The sequence below is a fragment of the Halichoeres trimaculatus genome, unplaced genomic scaffold (assembly GCF_033239565.1).
Source record: "Halichoeres trimaculatus isolate MK-OKI-2021-1 unplaced genomic scaffold, fHalTri1.1 fHalTri1_scaffold_8, whole genome shotgun sequence".
Classification (NCBI taxonomy): domain Eukaryota; kingdom Metazoa; phylum Chordata; class Actinopteri; order Labriformes; family Labridae; genus Halichoeres; species Halichoeres trimaculatus.
In genome coordinates, this window is record NW_027437186.1 from 35,779,017 (window position 1) to 35,805,607 (window position 26,591).

Consider the following 26,591-nt stretch of genomic DNA (forward strand, 5'->3'; position numbering starts at 1 on the left):
CCCCCATCTCATTTCCAGTTGGTACAGAATTTCAGTTTGTTTCTCTGACACTGATTAAATCCCCTAAAGTTTATCACTCGCTAACTTTCTGAAAACACGACAAGTGGAGGCAACAGAAGCTGTTTTGCCATCAGCTCCACTGTCCTTCCCGGGGTTTTAGATAAAGCAGCAGTCTGAGGACTATCTGTCCATTTTCTAAAGGAGGGAAAGAGATTCTGGGTTTAGTTTGAGTTTTTCTGTCAGAACAAACCCTAAAGTTTTGGCTGACTTTGAGTTTGCCTTGTGGTTTATTTGTTTTGTCTGACACAGACAGTTTCTTCTGTATTGATGACAAAATCCAGAGCTGACAAAACACTTTGGTTCTGCCCTGAAGTGAGTTTTCAGGTATCAGACTTTCACTCCTTTTACATTTCAGCACAAACATTTGTATCTATGACGATTTATGACTGTGCTCGGCGACCTCTGACCTGTGTTGGGGATGGTGAGGCGTCCTCCCAGGGCACCCAGGGTGGCGCTGGTGCTCAGACCCGGCTCTCTGGACAGCGTGTGGCTGTGGTAGTCTCTGTCCCTCCCTATGGTGCCCACCGACTTCAGGCTGAGGATCTCGCCGTCGCTGGAGTACATGTCCGGGGGGAGCTCCAGCGAGGACAGGGTGGAGGCGTTGTACACTTTGATTTTAAGGCTGGGCAGGGGGTCCAGCAGGGGGGAGGTGGTCATGGGGATTTTGTGGGGGCTGTCGTTCACGCCCTGCTGCAGGGAGAAGAGCGGACCCCGGAAATGCCCCGCCGTGGCCGTCAGGTCTGGGGGAGCTGAGGGATGCAGAGGGTGGGGGTTGTCTGTGGACAGAGGAGCAGAGGAGACGATTCTCATCACCTGAGACGACACGAGCAGGGACGAGGGCGCTTAAAGTGACCCGGGAGAAACGGATTAATGCTGCTAATTAATATTTGATGGTAGGAACAAGAAGAGGGAAACCATGACAAATGCTTTTAGGGTGAAAAATGAAACGGAGAAGTGACTTAGCGAGAGGAGATAATGGCGTAAAGAGAATTAATTTATGGGAGGGTATTAATAGCACAGTGATAGTAGGGATGAATGGTGAATAAGCGCTTCTCTAAAAATGAGAGCAGCAGAAAGTGTGTGTGTACTGATTGATCTGTGTGTGTGTGTGTGTGTGTGTGTGATGTTACCCTGTCTAGGAGGCTTGTAGTTGCCAGGGTGGAAGGCGGCGGTGAGCGCAGATGAAGAATCAGTGATGTCTCCGTGGAGATGGCGGCATCTGCGACGATATGCCAACACTCCCACGCACAACACCAGGATCACACACAGCAGCAGGGCCCCCACCAGACCGGCGTAGACTGCGACACCCATACCGGGCGCCAGCGCTGAGGGGGGGGGGGGGGGAGAAAAGACGGTCAGGACGTCGTTAAGAGACACACGAGTAAAAACATTCAACATGAGGGAAACACGAGAGGGAGGAGAAGACGTCAAGAGGAGCAGACCCAGCAGAGCAGAGAGAAGCATGAATTAGTGATCGAGGATTAGTTAGTGCTGAAACGGTTAGTTTACTCCACACTTCTGCCATCCGTAAAATGTGTTTTTTTTTTACCCTGTTACACTCAGAGAATGAGTTTTCTCTACTTTCTTATCTCTTGATGGAAGAGTCCTGAATAGGCTTCAGGCTTTGGGACGTGAGGTCGACACTTTTGACTTTTAAATCAACATTTAGCAAATATCAAATCAATGGAGCCATCGATTGTTGAATATTTTAACTGAACAGAGCTCAGAAGTGAAAGGAGAAGATTTCTAAAGGCTGTCGTGTAACATTTCCTATATCAAGAAAATCTTTGGTTACTTTAATATTTCTTCCTCTTCCTTCAAACTCAACAATCACTGAAAAAACTGAAATCTTTTCAAGTATTTTTGATTTATTTTAAGTACAAAATGTCTTTTTAGACTCAAACAAGCCACATTCACCTGAGCAGTCCAGAAAAAAGTCTTGCCTCAAGTTATTATAAAAATATGCCAATTGAACAAGAAAAAATTTGAGGGGGAAGTTACTGGACATTTTACTAAGACATTACTCTTGTTTCATTACTCTCTTCTTCCATCGGCAGATTCTTTTTAATCAATTGTTACAGCAATTCAGACCTCATTTTTGTCTTTAATAACTTGAAATTAGACATTTTTCTGGACTGGTCAGTTGACTGTGGCTCAAATCAAGTATAATAAGTAGGGCAGTCAGTTTAATGCGTTCATTAGATTGATTAATTACGATGCAAATTAACGCGCTATAAAAATTAACACAATAAATCATGAGTGGCAAGTCAAGGCGCAAGTGTTTTAAATTTGGCCCATTGAGTGACCCGTAGGATGTGAAGCATGTCCGGACAAGTTCCACTGTTAGAGGTGCGGCTAGTGCTACCGTGAGCTCATCTGGCCGACCAACACTTGCTGAATTTGGAAAACGAATAAGCAAAGTCACGACAGAAAACTAACAAACTCAATCACAAAGTGGGTTGCTGCTGATTGCAGGCCAATTTCAATCATGGAAGACAAGGGCCTAAAAAGTTTCCAGCTACAGTTGAGAGCTACGATGATGAAAAGAATTCACCGGCTGTACAGTGATGAGAGGACTGCTAAAGAAGAGTTGCTGGCAGGGCCCTGCCATGTCACCCTTGTATAAGTTTAGATTAAAAATAAATCTAAACTTCCAAAGGCTGAGGTTGGGTGTAAAGATGACATGATTTTGAGACAAACAGATTATGACTGCAGATACCTTTTTAAAATAAATGCCTGTTAGCATCTTGCTTTTGATGTTGCCCTATTTAGAGGCATGTAATACTGTTACTATGTACTTTTTTGAATTGCTGTATTGAGTCAGCTTTAGTATTAATTTTGATTGATAGTCTGCTCATGTGCCTAAATGAGGCTCAGCCTTATTTTATTTCTGAATTCTATTTATTTTATTTAACTGTATTTGTATTACATTTTCTAATGCACCTGGCCTAATTGGTTTACTGATGTGCTTGACCTTTTTTCTTTTGAATTTCATTTATGAAGCACACTTCACCAATAAAAACGTGGATTTCAAATCTCCTCTTCTTGGTGTATTCAATTGATTAGTCTTGCACTACAATTGTTTAAAGTCCTAGTATTCAAATTCTTTATTTGGTGACCTTGAGCAGATATGAGATTAAAATGCGATTAATCAGATTAATTAGATTACAAATCCTGTAATTAATTAGATGATAAGATTTCAGCTTTCTAGCATTTCTAAAAAAGTGTTTGGGGTACTAAATCAGGCGTATACATAATATTGTTCAATGTTTATAAAAATATTGCTGTAGTGTTATTTACATTCTTCAAGCAGGACATGCTAACAACAGCTAACAACGGCTAACAACCTGGTAGATCAGCACCAAATGTGCTGTTGTATTTTTTTTTTACCCACTTTGCATCTGGGGCGCTTTTAATTCAGAAATAACATCCTTCCCATTCCCCTTTTCCCAGTTCTGATGTAAATGAAACGCCATATGACCTATACTGCAGCCAGCCAGCCAGCAGGGGGAGCTCTGAATATCCTGGCTTCACAGCCTGGGAACATGTGTGGCTTCTATTCTGAGCGGTTAAGTGATTTAACTGATTCTTACACCAACTTATTTTCATTCTCCATGCCTGGTTTTTGAGGGAGCTTTGAGTTTCAGAGCGTTAAACTCGTTTAGTCGTCCCTCCTCTTGAAATGTCACGGGGAGACGTCTGGCTAATCTTCCTCTGAGGCTGAGTAATCACTGAATCAGCTCTCAGGTGGTTTTCTTACATTAAACTGATGCGATAGACGGGAGATAGAGATAGGATGTGATACGACAAACATCAGCTGCTGGGATCAGGATGGGGCAGATTATGTTAGATAACTGTCGACGGGCAAATATCAGCTGATGTTCAACAGGTAGATCACTGCATCACCCCTCTGTGGAAGTTTTTTTTACATCCATAAGGAGAAGAGGAATGATCACAGGGACCGGTAACTCTTGAGCGATGATTCGATTCAGACTTTTAAACCTAGTTTTCAACTTCTTGTCGTGCTCTGTGATCTTCCAGCAGAGTAAATAACTGCTCGGCTCCTCTCCTCTCTCCTGGGTGATTGGTCAGCAAACCCTCCACAGCTCAGCCCCGACTCCCAAACACTCGCAGAGCCCAGCCCGGCCACGTGAGCCAGTCACACCACGGCGGAGGAGAGGCAGACGAGGAGCGAGGTTGGCGGGAGACAATGGAGAAGGGGAGAAAAAAAACTCAAGCACTCGACTGGCTGGATAAACAGAGGAGGAGAGCGCGGAGGAGAGGCAATTTGGCAAAAGTGATAGGAAGGAGTTAGATAAGGTTGTGATTTGTTGAGAGGACAGACGGATTAGGAGTGTGGTGAGGAGGCGCGAGGAGATAAGGAGCGCTGTGCTTGAGGAGAAGGCCCGTGTTAAAAGAGCAGGGAGAAGTTGGAGGAAGGCGCAGACGCCACAGAGGGAGGAAGAAAGGGTGGAGGAGAGGGACGCCGGAGGCAGACGGGGCTGGCAGAGGAGAGCTTCAGTGCTCACGTGGCGCGATGGAAGCGAATCCGACAGCCGTCCGCACTTATTACCACAAACGGAACAATGGCGAATTAGGTGCATTACCGTGGCGGCTCTCCCCTGAGCCCACGTCACGTTGAGCTACAGGAATTAGCATCACTTCAAATGTAAACTCTATCACAGATTAACTGGGACTCAGACAGAAATCAGCTGTTTTTCTGCAGGAAGTGCTGTGCCTGTGGATCAGAGAGGCTCTGCTCAGAGGCCTGTCGCTTTCCCGCCTTCGCTCAGGAGCTACAAGTTCCTCTTTGCTTCTGACTTAACATGGACGCGTTACATAGTCTGTTTGTTGGTTTTTTGACGGTGTAATTACAAAATAAGTCTCTCTAACCTTATTTTGATCACTGACAGATAAAACTCAAACAATGCTTCTTGGAAATGAACCTTAAACTCTGAGAAAGACTTTTTATGTCCTCTTAACATGGTTACACATTTGTCCGCTGCAAAAAACTGAAATCTTATCAAGTGTTTTTGTCTTATTTTAAGTAAAATTGTCTTGTTATACTTGATATGAGCCACATTCAACTGACCAGTCCAGGAAAATGTCATATTTCAAGTCATTCAAAGACAAAAATGAGGTTTGAATTTCTAGAAAATTTGCTTCAAACTAGAAAAATGTAACTTTTCTTTTGTTCCATTGGCAGATTTTCTTTTACTTTACTTATTGCCAAGCAATTCATACCTCATTTAGTCTTTAAATAACTTGAAATAAGACATTTTTCTGGACTGGTATGGTGAATGTGGCTCAAGTTTAGTCTAAAAAGACATTTTCCCTTGAAAAAAGACAAAATCGCTTGATAAGACTTCATTTTTTTACAGTGTAGGAACACATTGTTATTAAGTTTCATCTAGTAATTAATTCAATTACCCGTTTCTGGAAAAAGTAACACCTTAGTCCCAACACTGTTGATCATACATGAAAGTATTTATTGCTTGTGTTTTGTGAATAATGCATGCATGCTAAATCGAATCAAAATATTGGACCAAAAAAAATCGCAATTAGATAATTTTCCAAATCGATCAGACTTGATTACGTGTTGTGCTAAGTTAATTAACAGTGAAGCTGAGACCCTCAAACAGAATCACAGAATCAGAAATCCTAGAGGGATGTTTGTTTTATCGCTCAGATGAAACTAGTTAAAAATCAGGCATGACTTTTTAACCCCTTACTGCCTGAACTAACTCACAATTATAAAAACAGATTGTTTTGTGTGTTTTTGCATTCAAACAGATGTTAAATTAAGTGGAGATTGTAAATTAGAGTGTAGCACACACAATAGTTATACCTAAGTTATATTTTATATAACAACATGTTCCTCCCCTGACTGATATACAGGTGAAACTCAAAAAATTAGAATATCGTGCAAAATTCATTCATGTCAGCAATTCAACTTCAAAGGTGAAACTAGCACGTGATATCAACTCATTACACGCAAAGTGAGATATTTCAAGCCTTTATTTGTTGTAATCTTGATAATCATGGCTTAAAGTTTTTGAAAAGCCCAAATTTAAAATCTCAGAAAATTAGGATATTGTGAAAAGGTTCAATACTGTCGGCCCAAAGTGTTAAATGCTCATTAGCTAATTAATCCAAAACACCTGTGAAGGGTTCCTGAGCCTTTAAATGGTCTCCCAGGCCATGTTCACACGTAGCCAGGTATTTGGGAAACTGCATACATTTTCATGTTGTCCACATGAAACAGCAGTTTTAAGGCAAGGCAAGTTTATTTCTATAGCACATTTCAGCAATGCAATTCAAAGTGCTTTACAGGCAGAACAAATTATAGAAAACAATTAAAATTCAATTAAAAATGAGATTAATTAAAAAGATACAATAAAACAAACAACAACAAAAAACAAACAAAAGATTAAAATTGATTTTAAAACAGATTTGAAAAACAGATTTTAAGATAAAAACAGATTTTAAGATAAAATTTGCAGTGCAAAATTAAAGACAAGATATTAAAATGATATTAAAATGATTTGTTAAAATGCTCTAATAAAAACGATGTTTTCTAAAAACTCCGGCCAAAGTGAAGGTTTTGGAAAATTCTGTTTTCGGTTCTCAAACATCACAGCTGACTGATGGGGGCTCATACTGATTGGCTGGCATGGGTTTTACGTCAGGAAAACACTGCCCAGAATGGGTTTGGCATGCCTGGAGCCGCACTCACTGGTGGATTTACCCGCTGCATGTGGACGAAAGTACTTTTCAAAACAAACTTGTTTTTGAAAATACCCGGCTACAAGTGGACATGGCCCCAGTCTGGTTCAATAGAATTCACAATCAAGGAGAAGACTGCTGACCTGACAGATGTGCAGAAAACCATCATTGACACCCTCCACAAGGAGGGAAAGCCTCAACAGGTAATAGCAAAAGAAGTTGGACGTTCTCAAAGTGCTGTATCAAAGCACATTAATTGAAGAATAGCAGGAGGCAGGAGTTAGTAGACGGGAATCTGGGAAATGGGCTTTAAATGTCGTATTCCTCTAATCAAGCCGCTCCTGAACAACAAATAACGTCAGAAGCGTCTAACCTGGGCTAAAGAAAAACAAGAACTGGTCTGTTGCTCAGTGATCCTCTTTTCTAATGAGAGCAAATTTTGCATCATATTTGGAAACAACAGTCCAAGAGTCTGGAGGAAGAATGGAGAAGCACACAACCCAAGATGCTTGAAGTCCAGTGTGAAGTTTCTTTCAGCAGACCAGCTTTTTGGAGACTCTGACTTCATTTTCCAACAGGACATGGCACCAAAAGTACCAAATCCTGGTTGAATGACCATCGGATAGCTGTGCTCGATTGGCCAGAAAACTCACCTGACCTGAACCCCGTAGAGAATTTCTATGGAGGATTGCCAAGAGAAAGAGAGAGACATGAGACCAAACAATGCAGCAGAGCTGAAGGCTGAGGCATCCTGGTCTTCCATAACACCTCAGCAGTGCCACAAGCTGATAGCATCTATGCCACACCCCATTGAGGCAGTAATTCATGCTAAAGGGGCCCAAAAGGCTTGAAATATCTTGAGTTGCATGTTATGAGCTAATGTCATAGATTAGTTTCACCTTGTAAATCTAATTGCACGAACATTTGCACGATATTCTAATTTTTTGAGTTTCACCTGTATTGTGACACAGTGGATCTGATTGGATCTTTGGTTTGTGTAGGATATGAATCGACAGGTAATAATAAGATACAAAAGTCATTTCCAGCTATGACGCAAATTTGCAACAACAGGCATCAAAAGGTTAATCTCTTCAGGTTGATCACTCGTGTTGACACCAGGACCTTTTTTTATCACGTTATAACTTTACGTCTTTAATCTAAACAGCCTGGATGTGTTACATAATCTCCATTCGATGCAACGTTTTGACGAAGAGCCGGCTCAGAAACCTGTGAGAGCTTAGTCAACCTCCGAGACATGACGGGAAAACAACACTCTGGATAAAAAGGTGAGGTGTGTCTCCACTGAGCGCGATGCGAGGTGACAACACGGCGTGGAGAGAAGACGACACACAGTGAGATGCACATTCAGCTCCGACACAGATGTTAGGACTCATATAAGCACACACACACACACACTAACACAGCACAAACAGACAGTATGAGGCCAGTATGGGACGTGAACTTACGATGGCTTGCATGTTCAATAGAAATCTTTTTATCTGTTTGATCAGGAGAAAAAACAAGAGAAGAGGAAAAGAAAAAAACACAAGGACGTAAAAATGGATGGACTAGTTGTTATGCAAATGGAAGATACAACATAATAAAATGCAAAGTAGAAACTGGAACGTAAACAGCAGCTCATCAATATGAAAGCAAAAAGGCAGACAGATAATAAGACCATACTTTAGATCCTGAAATGAATAACCTTTATTCTCTGAAACGTGGAATGAGATTCAGCGTCGTTGTTTACACGCTGCACGGGGAATAGGAGCCGATTTGAAAATGACTGAGAGAAAGATTAGGAGTGTTTGGATGAGAGCGTTAAAGTTAAAGACAGTTTTAAAAATGAACAAGGACGCCGCTGCTGTGTGCGGTGCATGAGGGAGTACAATGCAGATTGAAAACGTGTCTTTACACAGCCTGCAGGCTACGTTATCGCCTCCTTCCAGAGGAAAAGGAGCACATCTCTATCCTGACGGGAGCAATCTTTTCCCAAACAACGCCGAGGCGAATCATCCCTGAGAGGTTTGATGAATGTCGAAACCATCTTTCAGGATCGTGTCACTTACTCCGTCTCCAACCAAATAACCCCCGTCTCCCATCAGCATCATCAAAGCGCCAAATGGATTCCCCGACTTTTAGCTTCTCCTCGCAGCAGTTAGCTCGTGAGGAGGCAGGAGGATGATGGTTTGTGGCGTCTCTGAGCGTTTTACATTTACGGCTGCTCAGAGGGGATCACTATGATTGAGACATGAAAGGGAGCTGCCATTGTTTGTCAGAAGCATGCAAAGTCATTAGAGCAGTTTGTACACAGATTAATCACATTAAAGTGCTGGAACAATGAATAAATCAGGCAGTAACCTGTGGTTTGCCAAGTGGCACGTTTACAGATTTCCTCCCCGTCTTCCCCCCTTCGACACTTGAGTGCATGTTTCCCTGACAGCCTCCTGAGAGCACGGCTCTGCACGCTCACATCAGACGCAGTGTTTGTCTAATCTGGCTGCTACAGGGGAAGCCTGTTTATGTCAGAGCTCGTGAGTACGTCGGCCGCCGCGGCTGATCCCTGAGTCACACGTGCGTTTACGAGTCGTCTGCATGCATGAGCGTGCTGCTCTGAGTGAGTGAGTGAGTGAGTGATGTGGAGTGTGCACTTGAACGCATCGCGCTGCCTCTGTGGATGTGCGTCTGTGGGATTGTAATGCGCTGTCAGCTGGATTCCTCCCAGCTCATCACGGGCTGCACATTGGGTGTCAGAGCGGCTCTGACTCACTCTCATATGCTCCTCTCTGTGCTAATTTTTCGACTTGGCCGTGTCATGCTCGCTCCCTCTCCCCCTGCACTCCCCGGGTCTGCGTTCCCTCCCTCTCCGTCTCCATCTGTGCCTTTTAGATGTGGATCACTTGCCTCCTCTCTTTGTGGACCTAAATTTGGCCTCGTGAAACATCTGTCTGCGATTGAGCCGTTCCTCCTTTCATCTCTCTCCTCGTACCGTTCCTCCTCTCACCACGCTGAGATGGCTAAATCTCTTTGGAATACATTTCTCTGCAAAGTGGCTTTGAAATGCAATGCACCTCAGAAAACTTTATCATGAGCAGAGAAATCCACGCCTGCAGAACTTGTTATGAACAATTCAACAACCACCTGAGGCAGCCAACGCGCGATGTGGAAACTGAGACCTGGAAATACACAAGAATCCTCCTGTTTTTCATACATCACTCGGTTAAATGAGAAGGAGATATCCTCCGCTTTAGGGATGGTCCAATTAGAGCACCTTCATTCTGACACAGATTCTCTTTTAACACCTCTTGTCATCCTTTAGGGTAGCTTAAAGCTCAGTTTCCTCCTGTTTAGATCAGTACAGTTTGGTTGAATCGGTTAAGCTTGGTCCTGATTGCATTTCCACAGCCAACACTGCCCCCTTGTGGTAGGCAGTGTGAGAGCTGGATGCCGATAGCTGCATCAGTTACGTAATAGTATGAAGCTATAGCAGCACAACAAAGTGTACCTCGCAAATAAATCCAATGAAAGAGAAAAAAGCAACACAGTAAACAAAGAGCAGCGATGAAGACATCCAGCAATTCGTCTTCTTTGTGATTTTCAGACGGCTCTGAGGATCTGTCTCAGGATTAGTCGGTGAAAACGCTACAAAATGCGTGTCCTACCGAGACGAACAGAACTGAACCGCTTGGTGGAAATGGGGCTTAAGAAAACCAAAAAGAACGCTGATTAAAAACAAGGATGAGGAGTCCACTGCAAAAAACTGAAATCTTATCAGGTGTTTTTGTCTTGTACGTAAAAATTGTCTTGTTTTACTTCATATGAGCCATATTCACCTGACCAGTCCAGAAAAATGTCTTATTTCAAGTTATTTAATAACAAAATTGAGGTCTGAATTGGTTGAAACATGTAAAAAAAAATCTGCCAATAGAACAAGAAATTATTTTTGTTTTTTTTTTGGAAAATTTGCTTGAAGCTAAAATAATGTCTTAATACAAGTAATTTTTCTCTTGTTTATTCAGCAAATTTTTATTTGTTTTCTTTTCACAGGAGCCATTTTGCCTGGATCTAAGTCATTTCGGAGCCAAAAAAATCTACTTTATCTTCACAATTAAGACATAAAAGTGAATAAATTCTAAACATAGTAAAAGTTTGGTGAATAATAACATCTATGAAGTTTTTGTGTTAATAAAACTGTAAATATGATGCCTTAGAATTTTTTTATTTCTCATTAATTTGCAAAAATAAAAAAATGGAAACATTTGTAATATCATAAATTTCATAATTTTCAAAACTTATGATAAATAAATAAGTGTCAAAAATTTTCAAACATTTTAAATTTTAAAAAGAATCAAAATTTAAATTGAATTAAATTTAAAAAAGTGTAGAAAATTTTTCAAAAATGTTGCCAATAAAATTTCCCAATATATTTCATTAATTTGCAAAAAAAAAAATGATAAGAAAATTGTTATTTAAAGAAATTGTAAAAAATATTAGAAACATGTTTTTCATACAATGGACTTTGAATTATTTGCAATATTAAAAAAAAAAAAGATATATTTTTTAATTATAAAAATTTGCAAAAAAAAAAAAAATGATTTTTTCTTCCTAAATTTGAAAAAATGTCAAAAAATTTAAACTAGAAAAATTTGCAAAAAGTTTAAAAAAATTCAAAATCTCTGAATTCATAAGCTAATTTGCAAGAAGTGATGAATATTCATTTCAAGAACAGTTAGCGCATGATTTAAGTGTCAGATTTTAGTGTCAGTGTCTTTAATCACAAATACCCTCAGTAAGAAAAATTAAAATTATTTATTTTATTTACATTTTTCAAAGATACGAGGGGCCACTGCAAAGGAGTCAAAGAGCTGCATGAGGCCCCAGAGCCACAGGTTGAAGACCCTTGGTCTAAAAAGACATTTTCTACTGAAAATTAGACGAAAACACTTGTTAAAATTCAGTTTTTCCAGTGTAGCGTATTCTTGGTCTAACTGATTTATAAAGTCTTTGAGAGCGCGTCCTCCAATGAGCAGCATCAGTGAAGTTTTTAATGAAACATATGTTTCTCCTTCTGTTTTCTGGAGGTTTGTATCAGCTGTCCCTCCACAGAGCTTGTCCTCTCTTTGTGCGTCTTTATGCTCTTTCTTATCACTGATCCTTGAATCTAATTGTCACACAGCGACGGCGACTCTCTGCAGAGCAACCAGACCGTAACGTGTCTGTCATTACGCTCACATTGTTTGGAAGCAGAGGCTTGTGATCATAAAGCTTGTGCAGTGAATCACAGCTCGTTGCTCATAAATGATTCTGTAAAAGACCCAGAAACTGAATGATAAAGTCGCCGGCTGAGCTTAAAAGAGCGTTTGTCGCTGAAGGTGGCAGCTGTAGCTGTTGGCGGCTGAGCGGGGGACGGAGGAGGCGTTGTGGTCATCTAGCTATCGAGACTATCCTTCCCCTCATTTTCCTCACAGGCATGTGTGAACTCTATCCAGAGATAGTGACATGTTCGGAAAGGCCAGCTGAAGAGTTAGGAATCATAACATCCAGGAATCTATAAAAGCCAAATATTTAATCTCTGCTGACATTTAACAGCCCTCCCAGATCAAACACAGGTGACTTACTGCGCGCACACAGCCCCTCGGTGCAGTTTTTGCTCTCCATCATGCTGCCGCTGCAGTGCTTTCCTCCGTTTCTGGGCGGGGGGGCTTGGCACTCCCGACTGCGCCAGTGGGTGCACTCTGTCCCACAGGCCGACCACTTCGCCCACTCCGTCCAGCCTCCGTCCACTGGAAACACGCAGAGAAGGGAATAGACGTGAAATGATGCTAATCTAATCTCTTCATCGTTCATGTCCTGAAACGTCCAAGTGTTCAGTAATGAAAATCTCCTCCTGCTGTCGTTCAAACCATCACTCATGGGGGTTTTTCTGTTTCAGCTGAATGAACACAAACAGAAGCACTTCAAGTTTTTGTGCTGTAAATCTCTCAGTCAAATGTTGACCCCGCGGCTGCAGAAACAGGCTTTAAATCTGTGTTTACAACAGAAATCATCAATCTAACTTCCTGATTGGTTCTCATAAAGACATCAGTATTCATTTCAGTTACTTTCATAATCAGAGAAGAAATCACTGGATCCTCAAACAGCTCCTCAGTCAGGGTGGCCTGACACACAGCAGAGCAAAAAAACTCTACAAGGCAGAATTAAAAGTTTTTCTAACTACGTAAAACTTTTTGTATCCGACATCCGTTGTCCTCACCTGGGCACAGCGTGGTGCACGTCACTCTCTGGAAAGGCGGGCCCTCGCAGAAAGCGCCTCCGTTCAGAGGAGCCGGATTGGTGCAGCTTCGCGTCCGTCGCTGCCAGCCCCGCCCACACCGAGCGTTGCACTCCGACCACTCGGTCCAAGACGACCATCCTCCGCTCACTGAGGAAGACACGGGAGCAGATGGGAGAGATGAGCGCGTCTGGCGGTTTAAAACCTTTGTCAACGCTGCGGTAAACAACTTTATTTAAAGTTCTTTCAGAGGTTTGATCTTTTCTTTGGCTTGTTTGATGTCCTATACACTGCCCTCAGACTTTCTTCTTCTATGGTTTTTAAACACAGGAAACACTTCCTGTTTGAAGTTCAAAGAATGCTGGTTTGTAAATCATAAATTCCTCAGATGTTTCCTCTTCTGTTTTACCCCTAAAGTAAAAAGTTTCCTGTTTTTCTTCTTTACTTTTTGGTGTAAATCTTCTAAAACCTTCAACTACATTTTTCAAACATTCGGACCACGACTTCTGCTAGTGCACGGACACAAATGTAGAAAAATAAGCTCACTAAAGAAAAGTTCTCAATAAAATAGAATGGTCTACCCAAAATTACCACAAAATTACACAAACAGCAGCTTTCAAACATCCGATTGATCATTTTTTCATGTGCAACTAAACGGATCTTTGGAGCCACAGGTGTCACTGATACATGAGGGAGGGCTGAAAAGTTTGTAGCCTGACTTTGGAAGGAGTTTTACCACAGTGATGAAACTTGGCATGCATTAAATTCAGCCTTTTTGGCTCTTAGAGCATCCCACTGCTCAATGTGACGCTGAAATGACAAATGTTTAATGTAATTTTTGACGTCTAAATCAGGTCTCCGGAAGGTGCAGAATAAAAGTTTTTATTACGTCTTTTTCAGACGTCGTATGGAAGTCAGATTAACGTCTGAAAAAGGTCTACTAATGAGGTCTGAATGTTAGGATCCATTTGGAAAGCTCATTGGCGTCTAGATTTGGTCTGTTAATGACATCCAAATACTGAACGTCATTACAACGTCCAGAAAAGTCAAAATTTGTACCCCTTTTGCACGTTGCTCTGACGTCTGGATATGGTCTTCGACGGACCGACCCGATACTAAGGTGATCTGCATGTCTCTGACATCTGATGTTTGGAGGGATGGTTTATTTTTAGTTTTTGTGAATATGGATCAAATTTGAAACTTTGGTGCTATCAAGTATCTGCAGAAAAGGGGTCAACCCCCAAGGATGTTCACGCAGACATGGTTGCTCCTTTAGGGGATGATGCTCCAACTTCATCAACTGTGAAAAAGTGAGAAGCTGAAGCCTTGAAGATGACCCAAGGTCCAGATGTCCAAGAAAACATCAAAATTGTTCCCTACATGGTGATGGATGATAGACGGTCAGCTGTTCATCAGATAGCACATGCCGGAGCCATCTCTGTGAATGAGTCGAGAACATTCTGCGCAAACTTGGCGTGTCAAAGGAGTCCGCCGGCCACGCTTTTTGATGCCTGATCAAATACACATCAGGCTGGTTGTGTTTCAGGTCAGCTCTGCACTTTTTGAAGAAGATCCAGCCAGTTTCCTCCAATGTTTCCTCACGGAAGATGAGTGTTGGGGCAGAGACCAAACGAGGGTCGATGCAGTGGAAACACCTGTTCTTCGCCTCCTAAGACGGCCAAGGTGGTGGCGTCGTCAGGGAAGGTGATGGCCCCTGTCCTCTGGGATGCAAAGGGCATCATGTTGAGAATACCACGCCAACTTGTTGAGGGAGCTGCGAGTGGCAATCAAGACAAAATGACCTGGAAAACTTGTGAAAGGCGTCCAGTTCCAACGGGACAATGCTCCTGCACACGTCGGTGGTTGTGATGGCTGCTGTGAGAGACTCTGGCTGTCAACTGGTCAATCACGCCTCGTATTCCCCTGGTTTGGCGTCATCTGACTAGTTCCTGTTCCCAAACATGAAAAAAACACTTGGCTGGGAAACTGTATCCGACTGATGATGAGGTTGTTTCTGCTGTTGACGACTTTTCTGGTGATCAGGATGCAACACCGCGGGAAGAAGCGAGTGGACCTCAAGCAGGGGAGACCATGTTGAAAATAAACCATGCCAGAAGCATCAGAAAATGTAGAATTTAATGCATGCCTATGGAGTAACTCCTTCGTAGCCTGGCTTCAAACTTTTCAGCCCTACCTTGTAGTCGCTTTTACCTAATTTTGCAGTCTTACATCACTTCCTGTGTCATCTGATCTCTTGCCAAACCAGTTAATATCTGTGCACACCTGTGATCAGTGAAAATGTGATTATCACACTTCTTTGTATCTTTGATTCTCTGCAATTGCCTGAAAATCCAGTGATCAAGTTTATGTAAAACTTTAACTCAACTTTATGTAAAAGTTATGGATTGGTGACATCAATAAAAATCTGATACACCACTGGATTTTGCTGAATAAACCTGAGCTCTATTACCGTAAACAATCAGAGTGGCCGTGCTGCTGCGTCTTTTGGCCACCACGTTGCGAGCCACGCAGGTGTAGTTGGCCGTGTCTGAGAGTCGGGCCTGTTTGATGATCAGGTCGTGATCGATGGTGATCAGGAAGTTGGAGTCCTGTGAAGGATCGATGAGGTCTTCATTCTTCAGCCAGTCCACCTACGGAGTGTCAAACACACACACAGCTCAGAACTTTGCTGCACAGCTTGAAAATAAGAAAAAAACATCCAAAAGCTGCTTTTAAAACAAACTATCAGCCAAGTCTTTGGCTGGAAGTCAAAGAGAAACACCGGCGCCCTGAAACTTGTGTGTTGCAGCTTATTGGAATGATTGACTTTAATTCTTTTGGCAGATATGTCTTCACATAAATCATTCTGCAAATTAGCAGGTGTGTATGCATAAACATGAGTCAGCTTCACACACGGACCCATTCAGTAAACACTGAAAACCTGCAGGGTATTGAGCCATCACATCACGCCGCGGCGCTACATGTGGTGTTAATCAAACACGGCCCATATTTCATTATCAGGATTTTACTCAGGAAACACACTTTTTGTCTTCTTTGTCTTTTTTCTTTCAAATTCTCCTTCACCGAAACAAAAAGCTTCTCAAAACAATCATCATGTTAAACTGAAACCTGACGTCAGCGTCCCCTAACCCAGCTTTTTATGCCACATGCTGTCCACTGAAAATGTTTTGGTGTGTATATTTATTCACCAATAAAAATCTGTTCATGTTATTTTCTTTTCTTTTTGAATATACTGTTGCACGGATCTTTTTATGAGAGAAATAAAACTGTTGGATATATTTCTGCACAGTTAGAGCAACTTAGCTTTAAAACATGACACAGAGAGGATTTTAGCACAGCCTCTTTTTTTTGGCTTGTTTGTTTAAATAACGTCATATTACGATGATGGCTTTATTTTTCAGGGCGGTGGTCGGACAGCAGACTTAAAAGTGAAAGACTCTCGCCTCTTTGCTTTAATCCTTTGTGGGTTTTGCATTTGTTTCCGCGTCTGATTATTTAGACTTTTGCTCCTTTTATTGAGAAATACAGATGTGAGTCACTAAAGATGTAAAAGACGTGAATGTGGCAGCTTTGACATCCCCTGTTAGTCTGTCAACTGAGCATTTTGGGTTTTTTAAGAGCAGGAAGTGACTCTAAGCATACTTTTTAGTGTAGTTGATTTTTTTTAAAATGGGAAAATAGCAAAATTAGCATCATCCTTTAATGTAGAACAATGGTTTTCAACTGGTCTGGATGTGAGACCCACTTCATCCAAGCAGCAAACTCTGGATTAAAAACATGAAACAATAAGGAAGTGCTAAGACCTGCACTTTCTCCAGTGTCCACTAGAGGCTGGCTCTGAAAGAACAGGAAGTCACATACACACCAAGCCAAATAAAGCCGATTTCATAGCTGGAATTAACATATTTACAGGCTGGTATAAAAAAAAGTCTCCTATCTGAATCGCTAATTTCACTGTCGGCACACACTGCAGAGGGGGCACTAAAATAAAATCATCCCCCACTTTACTGAATTTAAAATTGTTTCTTCTAACTTATTCCTATCCTCTTGCTTTTAATCCATCCGTTATTGTGTTTTTCTGGTTTGGTGCATGTTATTTTGCCTGATGTTTTGATTTCTGTAAAGCACTTTATGAGCTTTCTCTGTAAAAAGTGCTTTACAAATAAACGTTACTAACTTACCTACAATACGAAATGATCATGATGTTTTATTATTTCACAATATTGAGATATGTAGTGACAAAAAATAGAGATGATGTTTATGTTAATCGTAAGCTGGTACTCAAAATTGAAGTGGCATTAATTCAAAACTATCTGATTGAAACTTTTCTAATTTGTTGTTTTTGAAATACTAGAAATCAAATGCAGAGTAACATAGATATAGTTAATCTGAAAAAATAAAGCGCATCAACTTTGTCACTTAAACTACTGTGACATTAAACCAGTGTTACAAACAAAGATACTGAAAGAAAGATGTGGCCCGTTGCTATATGTTTCTCATTAAAAAATTGATATTGCAAAAAAATGTTCCTCTGATTATGATTTCATCAGTTCGTAAAAAATGAAATTAAAAATGATTTTAAACCAAACAACCCAAATATAGAAAGAAAACACTGATATCTATGGCTCTTCAGTGCTATCTACCACAGTGGAGGGCTGGGAGCTGTACTTCACTTCCAACTTGGCTAAAATATGATTTTTTTTGTTGAAAAAAAAAAATCCCTTTTAAGAATTAAAATATCGCTATTGTATTAGAGGTCAAAGTATCACGATCTACTGCTGTATAGTTATTATTCCACACCTTAAGTCTTTTTATGTACTTTTAGGTCCTAACCACTGTGTTTTTATGTCTCTTTTTTGTTCATATAATGTTTTAAACTAATTTTTCAATGGATGTTCTTATTTGATTTTTACGGTGTAGCACTTTGGTAATCTTGATTGTTTTTAAAATTGTATTTAAATAAAGTGTATTGGATTAGGAGCCCTATAGCTGTTTGTGTGGAGACTCCACTTCCAATATGGCTGTGCCAGCCGATCTGCTTCAAAATTCCACTTTAATGAAACCGTAGAATTGTGGACTTGTTGGATGACATCGGGAAACTACGTCCATTAATCGTACAGTCTACGGCCGAGGCACAAATGGAGGAAAATCTTCTAAAATGACAAATAATAAAGAAATCTGTGGCAGCTAAAAATCTACTCCAGGATTTGAGGCGCAGATGGCCGAGCGGTCTCGGTCGCGCTCCGTGAGGTTCGACCTCGCGTGGGCGGCTCGAGGTTCGAATCCAGCCTGTGGCCTCTTCCCCACATGTCATTCGACACCCTCACCCTGTTTCCTGCTCAATCAACTGTCCCTCTTTGACTAAAGGTATGAAAGCCCCAAAATATAACTTAAAAAAAGGAGTATTTTTTTCTCTTTTTGCCGAGGCAAAGGCCCCCAACTCCCCAGATGAGGACCTTTAAGGGGATAACTCAACAAAGAAAGAGGCAAAATTTCATAGAAGCATGAAAACAAAGAGAAGGGAAGTCACGACTATCAGAAAGCAAAAATAGAAACCACAAGAAATGAAGTCATTGTCATGAGAGGAAGTTAAAATAATGAGGAGATAATTTAGATTCATGAGAGAATAAGACGTAAAAATTGATTTGGAAACAGTGAAGTCTTACCTCTGCAGAAGGCATGCCCTCCGGGGGGCGACACTGCAGCAGCACCTCCTGCTCCAGTCGCACCTCCCTCCCCAGCGGCTCCTGCTCAAAGTTCTTCCTCAGGTCTGCAGGGGGGGTCGACAGAGGAGACGTCAGCGGCTAATGATGGCTGCCCTGTGACAGCACTGACATCCTGTTTATATAAGTGACACTGGCTGTCACACACACACACACTCACACACACACACCTCACACACAGTTGTGGTTTTCAGCTTCAGTCCCTCATAAACATGCAGAGTGTCAATCACACGACGCCGCACATTTCCACAGGGGGCGATGATGCAGCGTTACACCAAATCTGTTTGCATATATACTTAATCTGACGCGTGTGACAAGCAGGAAGTCAGAAACATTCGCCCCTCTGCTGTCTGGCTGCCTGCTTAGCTCCCGGTTACACACACACACACCCCCTCACACACACGCAGAGCTGTGGTACTGACATGCGATGCGGACGTAGGCACGGTTGCTCTTGGTGGTCCCTGCAGAGCTCCAGGCCACACACTGGCACCAGTAGTCCTCCAACCCAAACAGCTCCTCCACCTGAGTCCTGGACACGGAGATATCCACCTCCCTCACCACCAGGCCTGAGCGGGGGGAGGAGGGGGGAGGGCAGAGAGATTAGATGGGTGTGTTTTTCACAGTGCATATAAATAATGCATTGGCTGCAGGCCAGCAGCAGTTAGCGCGCTCGTAAAAGCCTATGGGAGCTAATGGATTATGTAGTTGGAAATGATGTTTGTAATTGACTATGATGTTTATGTGTGTGAAATACAAGGTGACATTACTGTGTGTGTGTAGTTGTGTTTATAATACACTCCATGGGTGTGTAGGTGTGTGTTTTACCTGTGACCTGGTCCAGGCTCTCTCTGGTCACATGATCGTTCTGGTTGACCCATTCTCCGTTACACTTGAAGTAGATCTGCGTGGCCGGCGAAGCTCGACACCTCAGCTGGACCGGCCGGTTCTTGACGATGAAGGCGTCCTCCGGTTCAAGCAGGAATTCTGGGAGGGGCTCTGCCGGCGCTGATGGGAAGGAGTCGGGGAGGACCTCGGCGTCGCTGTAGTCGCTGCTCTCTGAGGACACAGAAGCAGAAGAAGAGATGAGGATGACTGTCGTCCAGCAGGAGACCTGAGCTAAAGTGACAGCACGGCGAGTCTGCAGCAGTGTTTGGGTGGCTGTTCTGCAGCGGGGCGTGAACTTTGACCCCACATCAAACGGCGTCTGACATTAGAGCCCCTCACACTGCTGCAGCTCTGTGATTCAACTATTCATGATGATAGAAAGTGCAGTAAGTGAATACTAAGATATCTCTCTGGTTTGTGTGTTTATGATGCAATAAATTATGTTTTTTATCATAAAATCTCAAAGTCTTTAAATTCAACACATTCAATTCTCTGTATAAAAATTTTCAATGCTGCGTTCATGTCCAGTATGGAAAATCAACTACTCTTCCTCTTCCTCACAGTCACAAGGATGCATTCAGGTACCGTAACATGGTATCATCTGATCTTATGTGAATAACTACTCTTTACTACAGGAAGAATTTGAGAATTTGGTTGGTACCATAGACTGCAAAAATATGGATGCTAGGTCGCCACAAAAACTGCTCCCCCTGGTGGCTGGCTGCAGTATAGGTCAAAAAATCCATCTCCCCAGTCATTCCAGATGGGCTGTGGTCAAACTTTAAAGAATCAATACACCTGGTAGAAATGTTTCTCACCTAGTTTGAAGATATTATTTGGCTGTCTTGTATTCAAGTCCTCTTTTTTTCTGGAAAGTTTCATTTTCATTAGTTATACGAGGTTAAAAACAAGGTTTTACGTTACGTTTAATGATGATTGACAGCTGACGTTCTTGTGTATTTTTTTCAGGGATTGTAAAATATGTGAGGAGGTAGAGTCAAGAAGTGATTAGATTCTCCAAAGAAAAGAAAAAAATATTATTTCTGTCACCCGGCTCCACTCAGATTCTCCCAGAATCCCTCAGTCTCTACTGCACTGCTACCAATGGCTGCGCCTGTGACGGAGGAATTTTGGCTTCCAAGCCGTACAGCGGTAAATGGTGGAGCCACGCTACCTAAAGCGGTTCCCATCCCTTCCAAACAGTGACGGTAATATCACCATATTTAAACGAGTAGACACGACAAATGGCGACAGACTGGAAGCTGTAACCAGAGGATGTGAGCGAAACTAAATTTTGAAATTTTTTCATGAATGGGAAGGTGTAGCTGGGGGCCGTCAATTTCTGCTTGCTTCCACTCACAACAAGAGTCTGAATCTGGGCCACTATCCAGTATCTGAGTTAGCGCTGAACAATTAATCGATTTTAAACTGACATCGCAGCGTAAGAGAATGCAATTTTCAAATCGAAAAGGCTGCAATTAGAAAAAAAAAACAAAGTTTCATGTACACAGACCTGGAGGGAATATAGTAACTTGTACTTGTTCTCCCTTAAAACCAGCAGAAGTCAACATGCTGTTTTTTTTTCTTTAGCAAAAAAAAAAACCCTAAGAGACCCAAAGATCCATCCAGTAGATCGTAGAGCCATACCCCTTGATCACTTTATTCTGTATGGTTTGTGTTCCTTTTTCTTTTTCAATTAAGAAATGCAAAAAAGGCTTTTTTAAATGTTAACAGTATCTTTTAGCCATAGTGTTAGTCATACTATAAATTAAGTGAGCAATGCAGAGGATAAATGTCCCTCTCCAAAAAAACGAATGGTAAATTGTAATCCCAATATTGGTCTAAAAAAATCGCAATTCGGTTATTTTCCAAAATCATTCAGCCCTAATCTGAGTACAATTATTTTAATACCTCCCACCTATTTGGGGTCTGAGGCTTCACTTAAGATATGTAAAATATGCATGGACATAATTTTTGAGCAAATGTGGAACGGAGACAAAATCCCAGTGAGCGCCGAGCAGTAATGGGCGGAGCAGCATGGTGGTTGATGGTTGCCCACCATCTGATAAAAGACAACTTCAGTTTCCAATCAAATAACTAGACAGGTGACAACAGGGTACCCATGTGTGTTGTGTTTTTTGGTGTTAATAAATAAATAGGGCTGTCAACATTGAAGAGTTAATCAGATTAATCCCATCATAATGGTTAATCTGATTAAGAGTTTTAAGTCAATTAACTCATCAGCTGAGCAGATGATTTTGAGCATTTTGAGTTCTGAGTACCAAAAAAAACCCCAAAGAAATGAAAATATTAGTCGACCAACATGAATTATTCTGCACACTCTGCAGGAAGGAGTTTTCTTTTCTGCTTCGGGGCTTCAGGAAGTCTACCTTGAACAAATTGACACAATTGCAAAGTGGATTGTGACGAACTCAAGACCCATTGATAACGTCGAGGACACGTTTTTACAAAGGTTTAGCAAATCGCCTCTCAAGAAGGATTGTACAAAACTCCATCAAGAAGTTTCTTTGTTGGCATGAACAGTTCAAGGTGTTTAATTAATGCGTAACATGCAAAAATATTTCCTCCTTGAGTTCAAGTCCAAACCCAAGGAAAATGTGAGAGTAATCCTGATTAGTTGAGTTTATACATGTGTGTTTTTGGTGACAAAACAAAACAAACACACAAATAAAAAACATTCAAACACAGGCTGAGTTTGACGCTCTTTAGTCCCAGCTTGGAGGATGAAGACGAGGCCTGTCTGACAGAGCTGTTAGCATCTTTAGCTCATCATTCATCTTCTGTTTTCCTCGGGCTAGCGTTAGCTGGAGGCAGAACTCGAGAGCAGGAGATGTTTATCATTTTTTTTCAGGAGTAAACTTGAAGGAATTCCTTTAAACACGTTTCAAAGCGAGCCTTTGTAAACCACCGAATGTTTTTGAAGGACTTTGTTTACAGCTGAGTTTTGCTTTCCTGTTGGTTTTCTCTGAGACTGTTTGGCGCTTTAAGAATCATTAGCACCTGCAATAAGATAACACAGCCTCCCACAAAGCTCCAAATCACAGGCCTGTGGGTGCAAAATAAGCAAAGCCACATTTATCCCTCGGGCATCAACGAGCTTCTGCTCTGATTTGGTTTCGTTTTCACTTTCCATCTCCTGTAATGAAATAATTTTTAGTCTGATTGCGTCTTTATTGTTCTACCGTCATTGAACATCCCCTTGAAAACAGGATGGTGCGTCTCCAACATTCAGCTCCGACACATCCAGGGGGAGTAAGTGTGTGTGTATGTGTGTGTGTGTGTGTGACAGCCTGTCTTGTTTGTCTCGGTTCAGCTTTGGGGCATCTGTGAGTGTGTTTGTCAGCAGTGTGTCTCTGTACAGTTTACAGCAGCCCTGTTTGTGTATTTCAAGAAGACATTTAAGGTGTTGACAGTCTGTACTGTATGTGAAGGGGCACGGTGACATTTCCCCGCTCCCTGTATGAGCAGTAATCTGGTGAACGCAGGCGTCCTGCCCCGGTCTCTCTGGAAGAGTCCGTGGCTCTCAGCGGGGGACGGGAGCTCGTGACCTTCCGCAGACAGGTCCTGTTGATCGCACATTATCCCCTGACATTTTCCATGTGACATATTCCTCCAGGCCATGCAGCCGAGAGCTTCCTCTGGATGAAGGACATGGTCTTACTGACCTCCTCAGTCTGACTTCTGATGAGGAAATGTCGAGTGGATCACGGTCACTGTATCAACGCTGCAGAGCTGCTCCTTCACAAGTTTACAGATGATGGGTTTAGACGTCTGTAGTTTTGATTTTAGCCTGTTAGTTTTTGTCTTTGTGTCAATCTGTCTTTTTAGTTTTTGTTAGTTTTCATCATGTTTCAGTCAATTAAACAAATTATCCAGGAGTGTTTTGGTCTAGTTTTAGTCAATGAAAATTGTTTTTTAGTCTCTTTTTAGTGATCCAGCTCTTTTTAACCCAGTTAATATAGTACAGGTACCTAGCATAAAAAAACAAACTATTTTTTCTTTTAGTCCTCATTTCACAAGTCAAACATGGTTGACTTATTATTATATTATTGTCAAGAATACGTTCAATGTAAGACACTCAAATTTAAAGTTACAACATATTTATATTTATTTTATATATTTTTTATTTTACCTGCCAAACAAATTTAAAAAAAATGTAAAAACAAATAAATTTTAATACATTGTTTTAAATAATAATGTCAGAGAAAAACCAGAAACCAAAAACCAAAAAAAAGAAAAACAAACAAAAAAAACGAAACAAAAAACAAAAAAATCAAAAAAAGAAAAAAAACAAGACAAAAAAAGAGACAAAAAAAAAAAACAAAACAAACAAAAAAAGAAACAGAAACAAAAAAAAATCAAAAAAAGAAAAAAAAGAGACAAATTATTATTATTATCTCGTTATATCGAAATAATAAAGATTGTTTTCTTGATACGCAGTATCAGTGAATTCGTTGTAATGAGAAAACAATCATTGTTATGTAGAGATAAAGCAAAAAGTAATTTGTTTCATAGGAAAACAATCTTTGTTATTTCGAGATAATGAGATAAAAAGTCATTATCATGAGATAACAGTGCATAAAAAAAGAAAAATCCCTGGCCGTTCTCAGCTTCTGTACATTACATCCACATTTAGATTATTTTATTTTTTTTTGTGTACGTTTACATCACATGACCATTATTTATTTTATATCTTGTGATAAAGGTTTGTTGAAGACAATATTTAGTCATAATTTTCACTCACTAAAGCAACACTAGTTTTCTGTGATTCAGACTTTCTGTATCTAGCATCATCTGACTCCCAGAGTTCAGAACATTTGCTGCTCTGATTTATAAATAAATCCAATTTGACATCACTTCTCAAACAAATGACAAAACTTGTTTCTTTCCTTCTTCTCCAGGTTTTAGCACCAGCGTTCGACTCCAAAACTCTGTCTCAGTGAGACTCTTTCTGTTTACAGCGCTGCAGGCCTACAGACTGTGATGCAACCTTGTCAAAACTCATGTGTACCCATCAACTTGATTGTATTTTTTTTTTTGTATGAGAGCAAAACACTGGAGCAAAGTCAGGCTGAAGAGGAGATGGTGACATAACACTCACAAAAACAAGAGGAGAGCAGCATCCTCCAGTTCGGCTGCAGCTATGATCGACCTGACATCCTTCACGGACGGCGCACGATGAATTCACTTTGTTCAGGTGAGCCACAATAAGTCAGCAAGCTCTGGATTAACATCATCTACGGTCAAACTTCCACATTCACTCCCTGACTTTTTTATTTTGGAGAATTCTCATCCTTAGGTAAAAGTACAAAATACTCTTATCAAAATCTACTCAGAGTATTAGTTACTTTTTAAACAAGGGATGTTTTATTGCGTTGTTAGTCGCAGGTTTACAGATTGATTTGAGGAGATAAGATCAGTAAACTTTCAGGAAAACATGTTTTTTAAACCTCATTTGACCAGGGAAAGGATTTAAAGTCATCTTTTTGATTGTTTAGCATCGTGTGAAGAAGTGGTAACTTTGGTTCAACTTTGATATGATGCTGTATTCAGTCATAAGTGTAAAATAAATTGGTATCATTGCAAAAAATATCTATTTCTGTTACCATTCTACATTCTATAATCTGTATATCTGTCTAAAAATAAAATGAAATAAAATAAAATATTGGTTATCAGGGCTGGGATGATATGCTATACTTGCATTTCAATTCTTTTACGATTTTTGGGGTGCCGATTTGATTTAAATTGCGATTTCTTGATATTTATTTTAAGTTTGCTTTTTTAATATCAGACCATGTGAAAAAGTTAAATGATAATGTCTACTGACTATATCAGGAACCATTGTTTCCCATAAAATGCACATCACGTGAGTCAGAGAGAAACATTTCGCCCTCTGCTGGAGAAAAGTGGGAACTTTTTCTAATCTAGTTTCTAAACAAAGACTGAAATGAGGAACTTGAATTATAAAAAAATGGGTTTTTGGACGCAGAATCCCAATTGTGATATTGTTAAAGAAAAATCACGATATATGGTATTTTGATTTTTTCTTCCACCCCTAACGATTATGCATGAACACACAAACCCAGCGTATTCGATACAAAGACAAATGTTGCCAGTGTTCCAGAAAAATCAGCAACCAGATGTAATTTGTGACCCCATCGCCAATGGCAAGATGTGTCAATGGCGTGCGTAAGAGTTTGACAGCGAGGTAGAAGAAGAATATTCACATTTACATCGTAAACTATCCAAGACACAAATGTCTAAAGAAAGACTGACTCATTGATTGATGCATAGAGGGAGACATTTCCACATGTAACTTTCCAACACGCAGGTGTAATAACAGCTCATTCAACATCTTAGAAAATGATAGAAAGCACCAAGGCTAACCGATGCATCTGGAGGCTGTCTCCTTTTCCCCCTCTGTGCACGAAAAATCCAAGGGGCAACATCCAGTTAGTAAATATGAAGCCTATGCTGAAGTGCTAAAAGTCTCTGTTCGTCAAGTATCTGCTTGAGGCTGGCTGCAGAAAGACCAGAAGTCACGTACACACCCAGCCATAAAAACAGACTTTTACAGCATTAAAAACATATTTACAGCCTGGTTAAAAAAACAGCTTGGGTCTGAAACACTGATTTCACTATCGGCACACACTGTACGGTGCAGTGGCAGCTGGCCAATAGAGGGCGCCAGGGCGCCACCCCACCGTCATTACCGTCAACATTACCTTGAAGCATGAGACAAAGAAAAAGAAAAAGAAATAATAAAATATAACGTTCTGAACTATACGTATATAAATTATAAATTTAAATTTGCACAATGAATATTATATATTTCATGATGAGTAAAGTTGTTTCATTCATCCGCGTTGTCTGATTGGTGACGT

At 40.9% G+C, this 26,591-nt stretch overlaps 1 protein-coding gene across 2 annotated transcripts in view; it reads right to left on the bottom strand.

Moving 5' to 3' along the window:
- Window positions 1–26,591, bottom strand: part of unc5b (unc-5 netrin receptor B) — a 114,760-nt gene that overhangs the window by 13,620 nt on the left and 74,549 nt on the right. The window contains exons 2-10 of one of the 2 annotated variants that reach the window (XM_074676180.1): window positions 19,627–19,857; window positions 19,224–19,367; window positions 18,745–18,848; window positions 15,528–15,708; window positions 13,040–13,207; window positions 12,405–12,569; window positions 8,253–8,285; window positions 1,191–1,385; window positions 468–836 (exon numbers count right to left, since the gene is read on the bottom strand). In XM_074676180.1, coding sequence (XP_074532281.1) covers window positions 468–836; window positions 1,191–1,385; window positions 8,253–8,285; window positions 12,405–12,569; window positions 13,040–13,207; window positions 15,528–15,708; window positions 18,745–18,848; window positions 19,224–19,367; window positions 19,627–19,857 — 1,590 coding nt within the window. The remainder of the gene's footprint in view (window positions 1–467; window positions 837–1,190; window positions 1,386–8,252; window positions 8,286–12,404; window positions 12,570–13,039; window positions 13,208–15,527; window positions 15,709–18,744; window positions 18,849–19,223; window positions 19,368–19,626; window positions 19,858–26,591) is intronic. The other variant, XM_074676181.1, reaches the window with a different exon arrangement.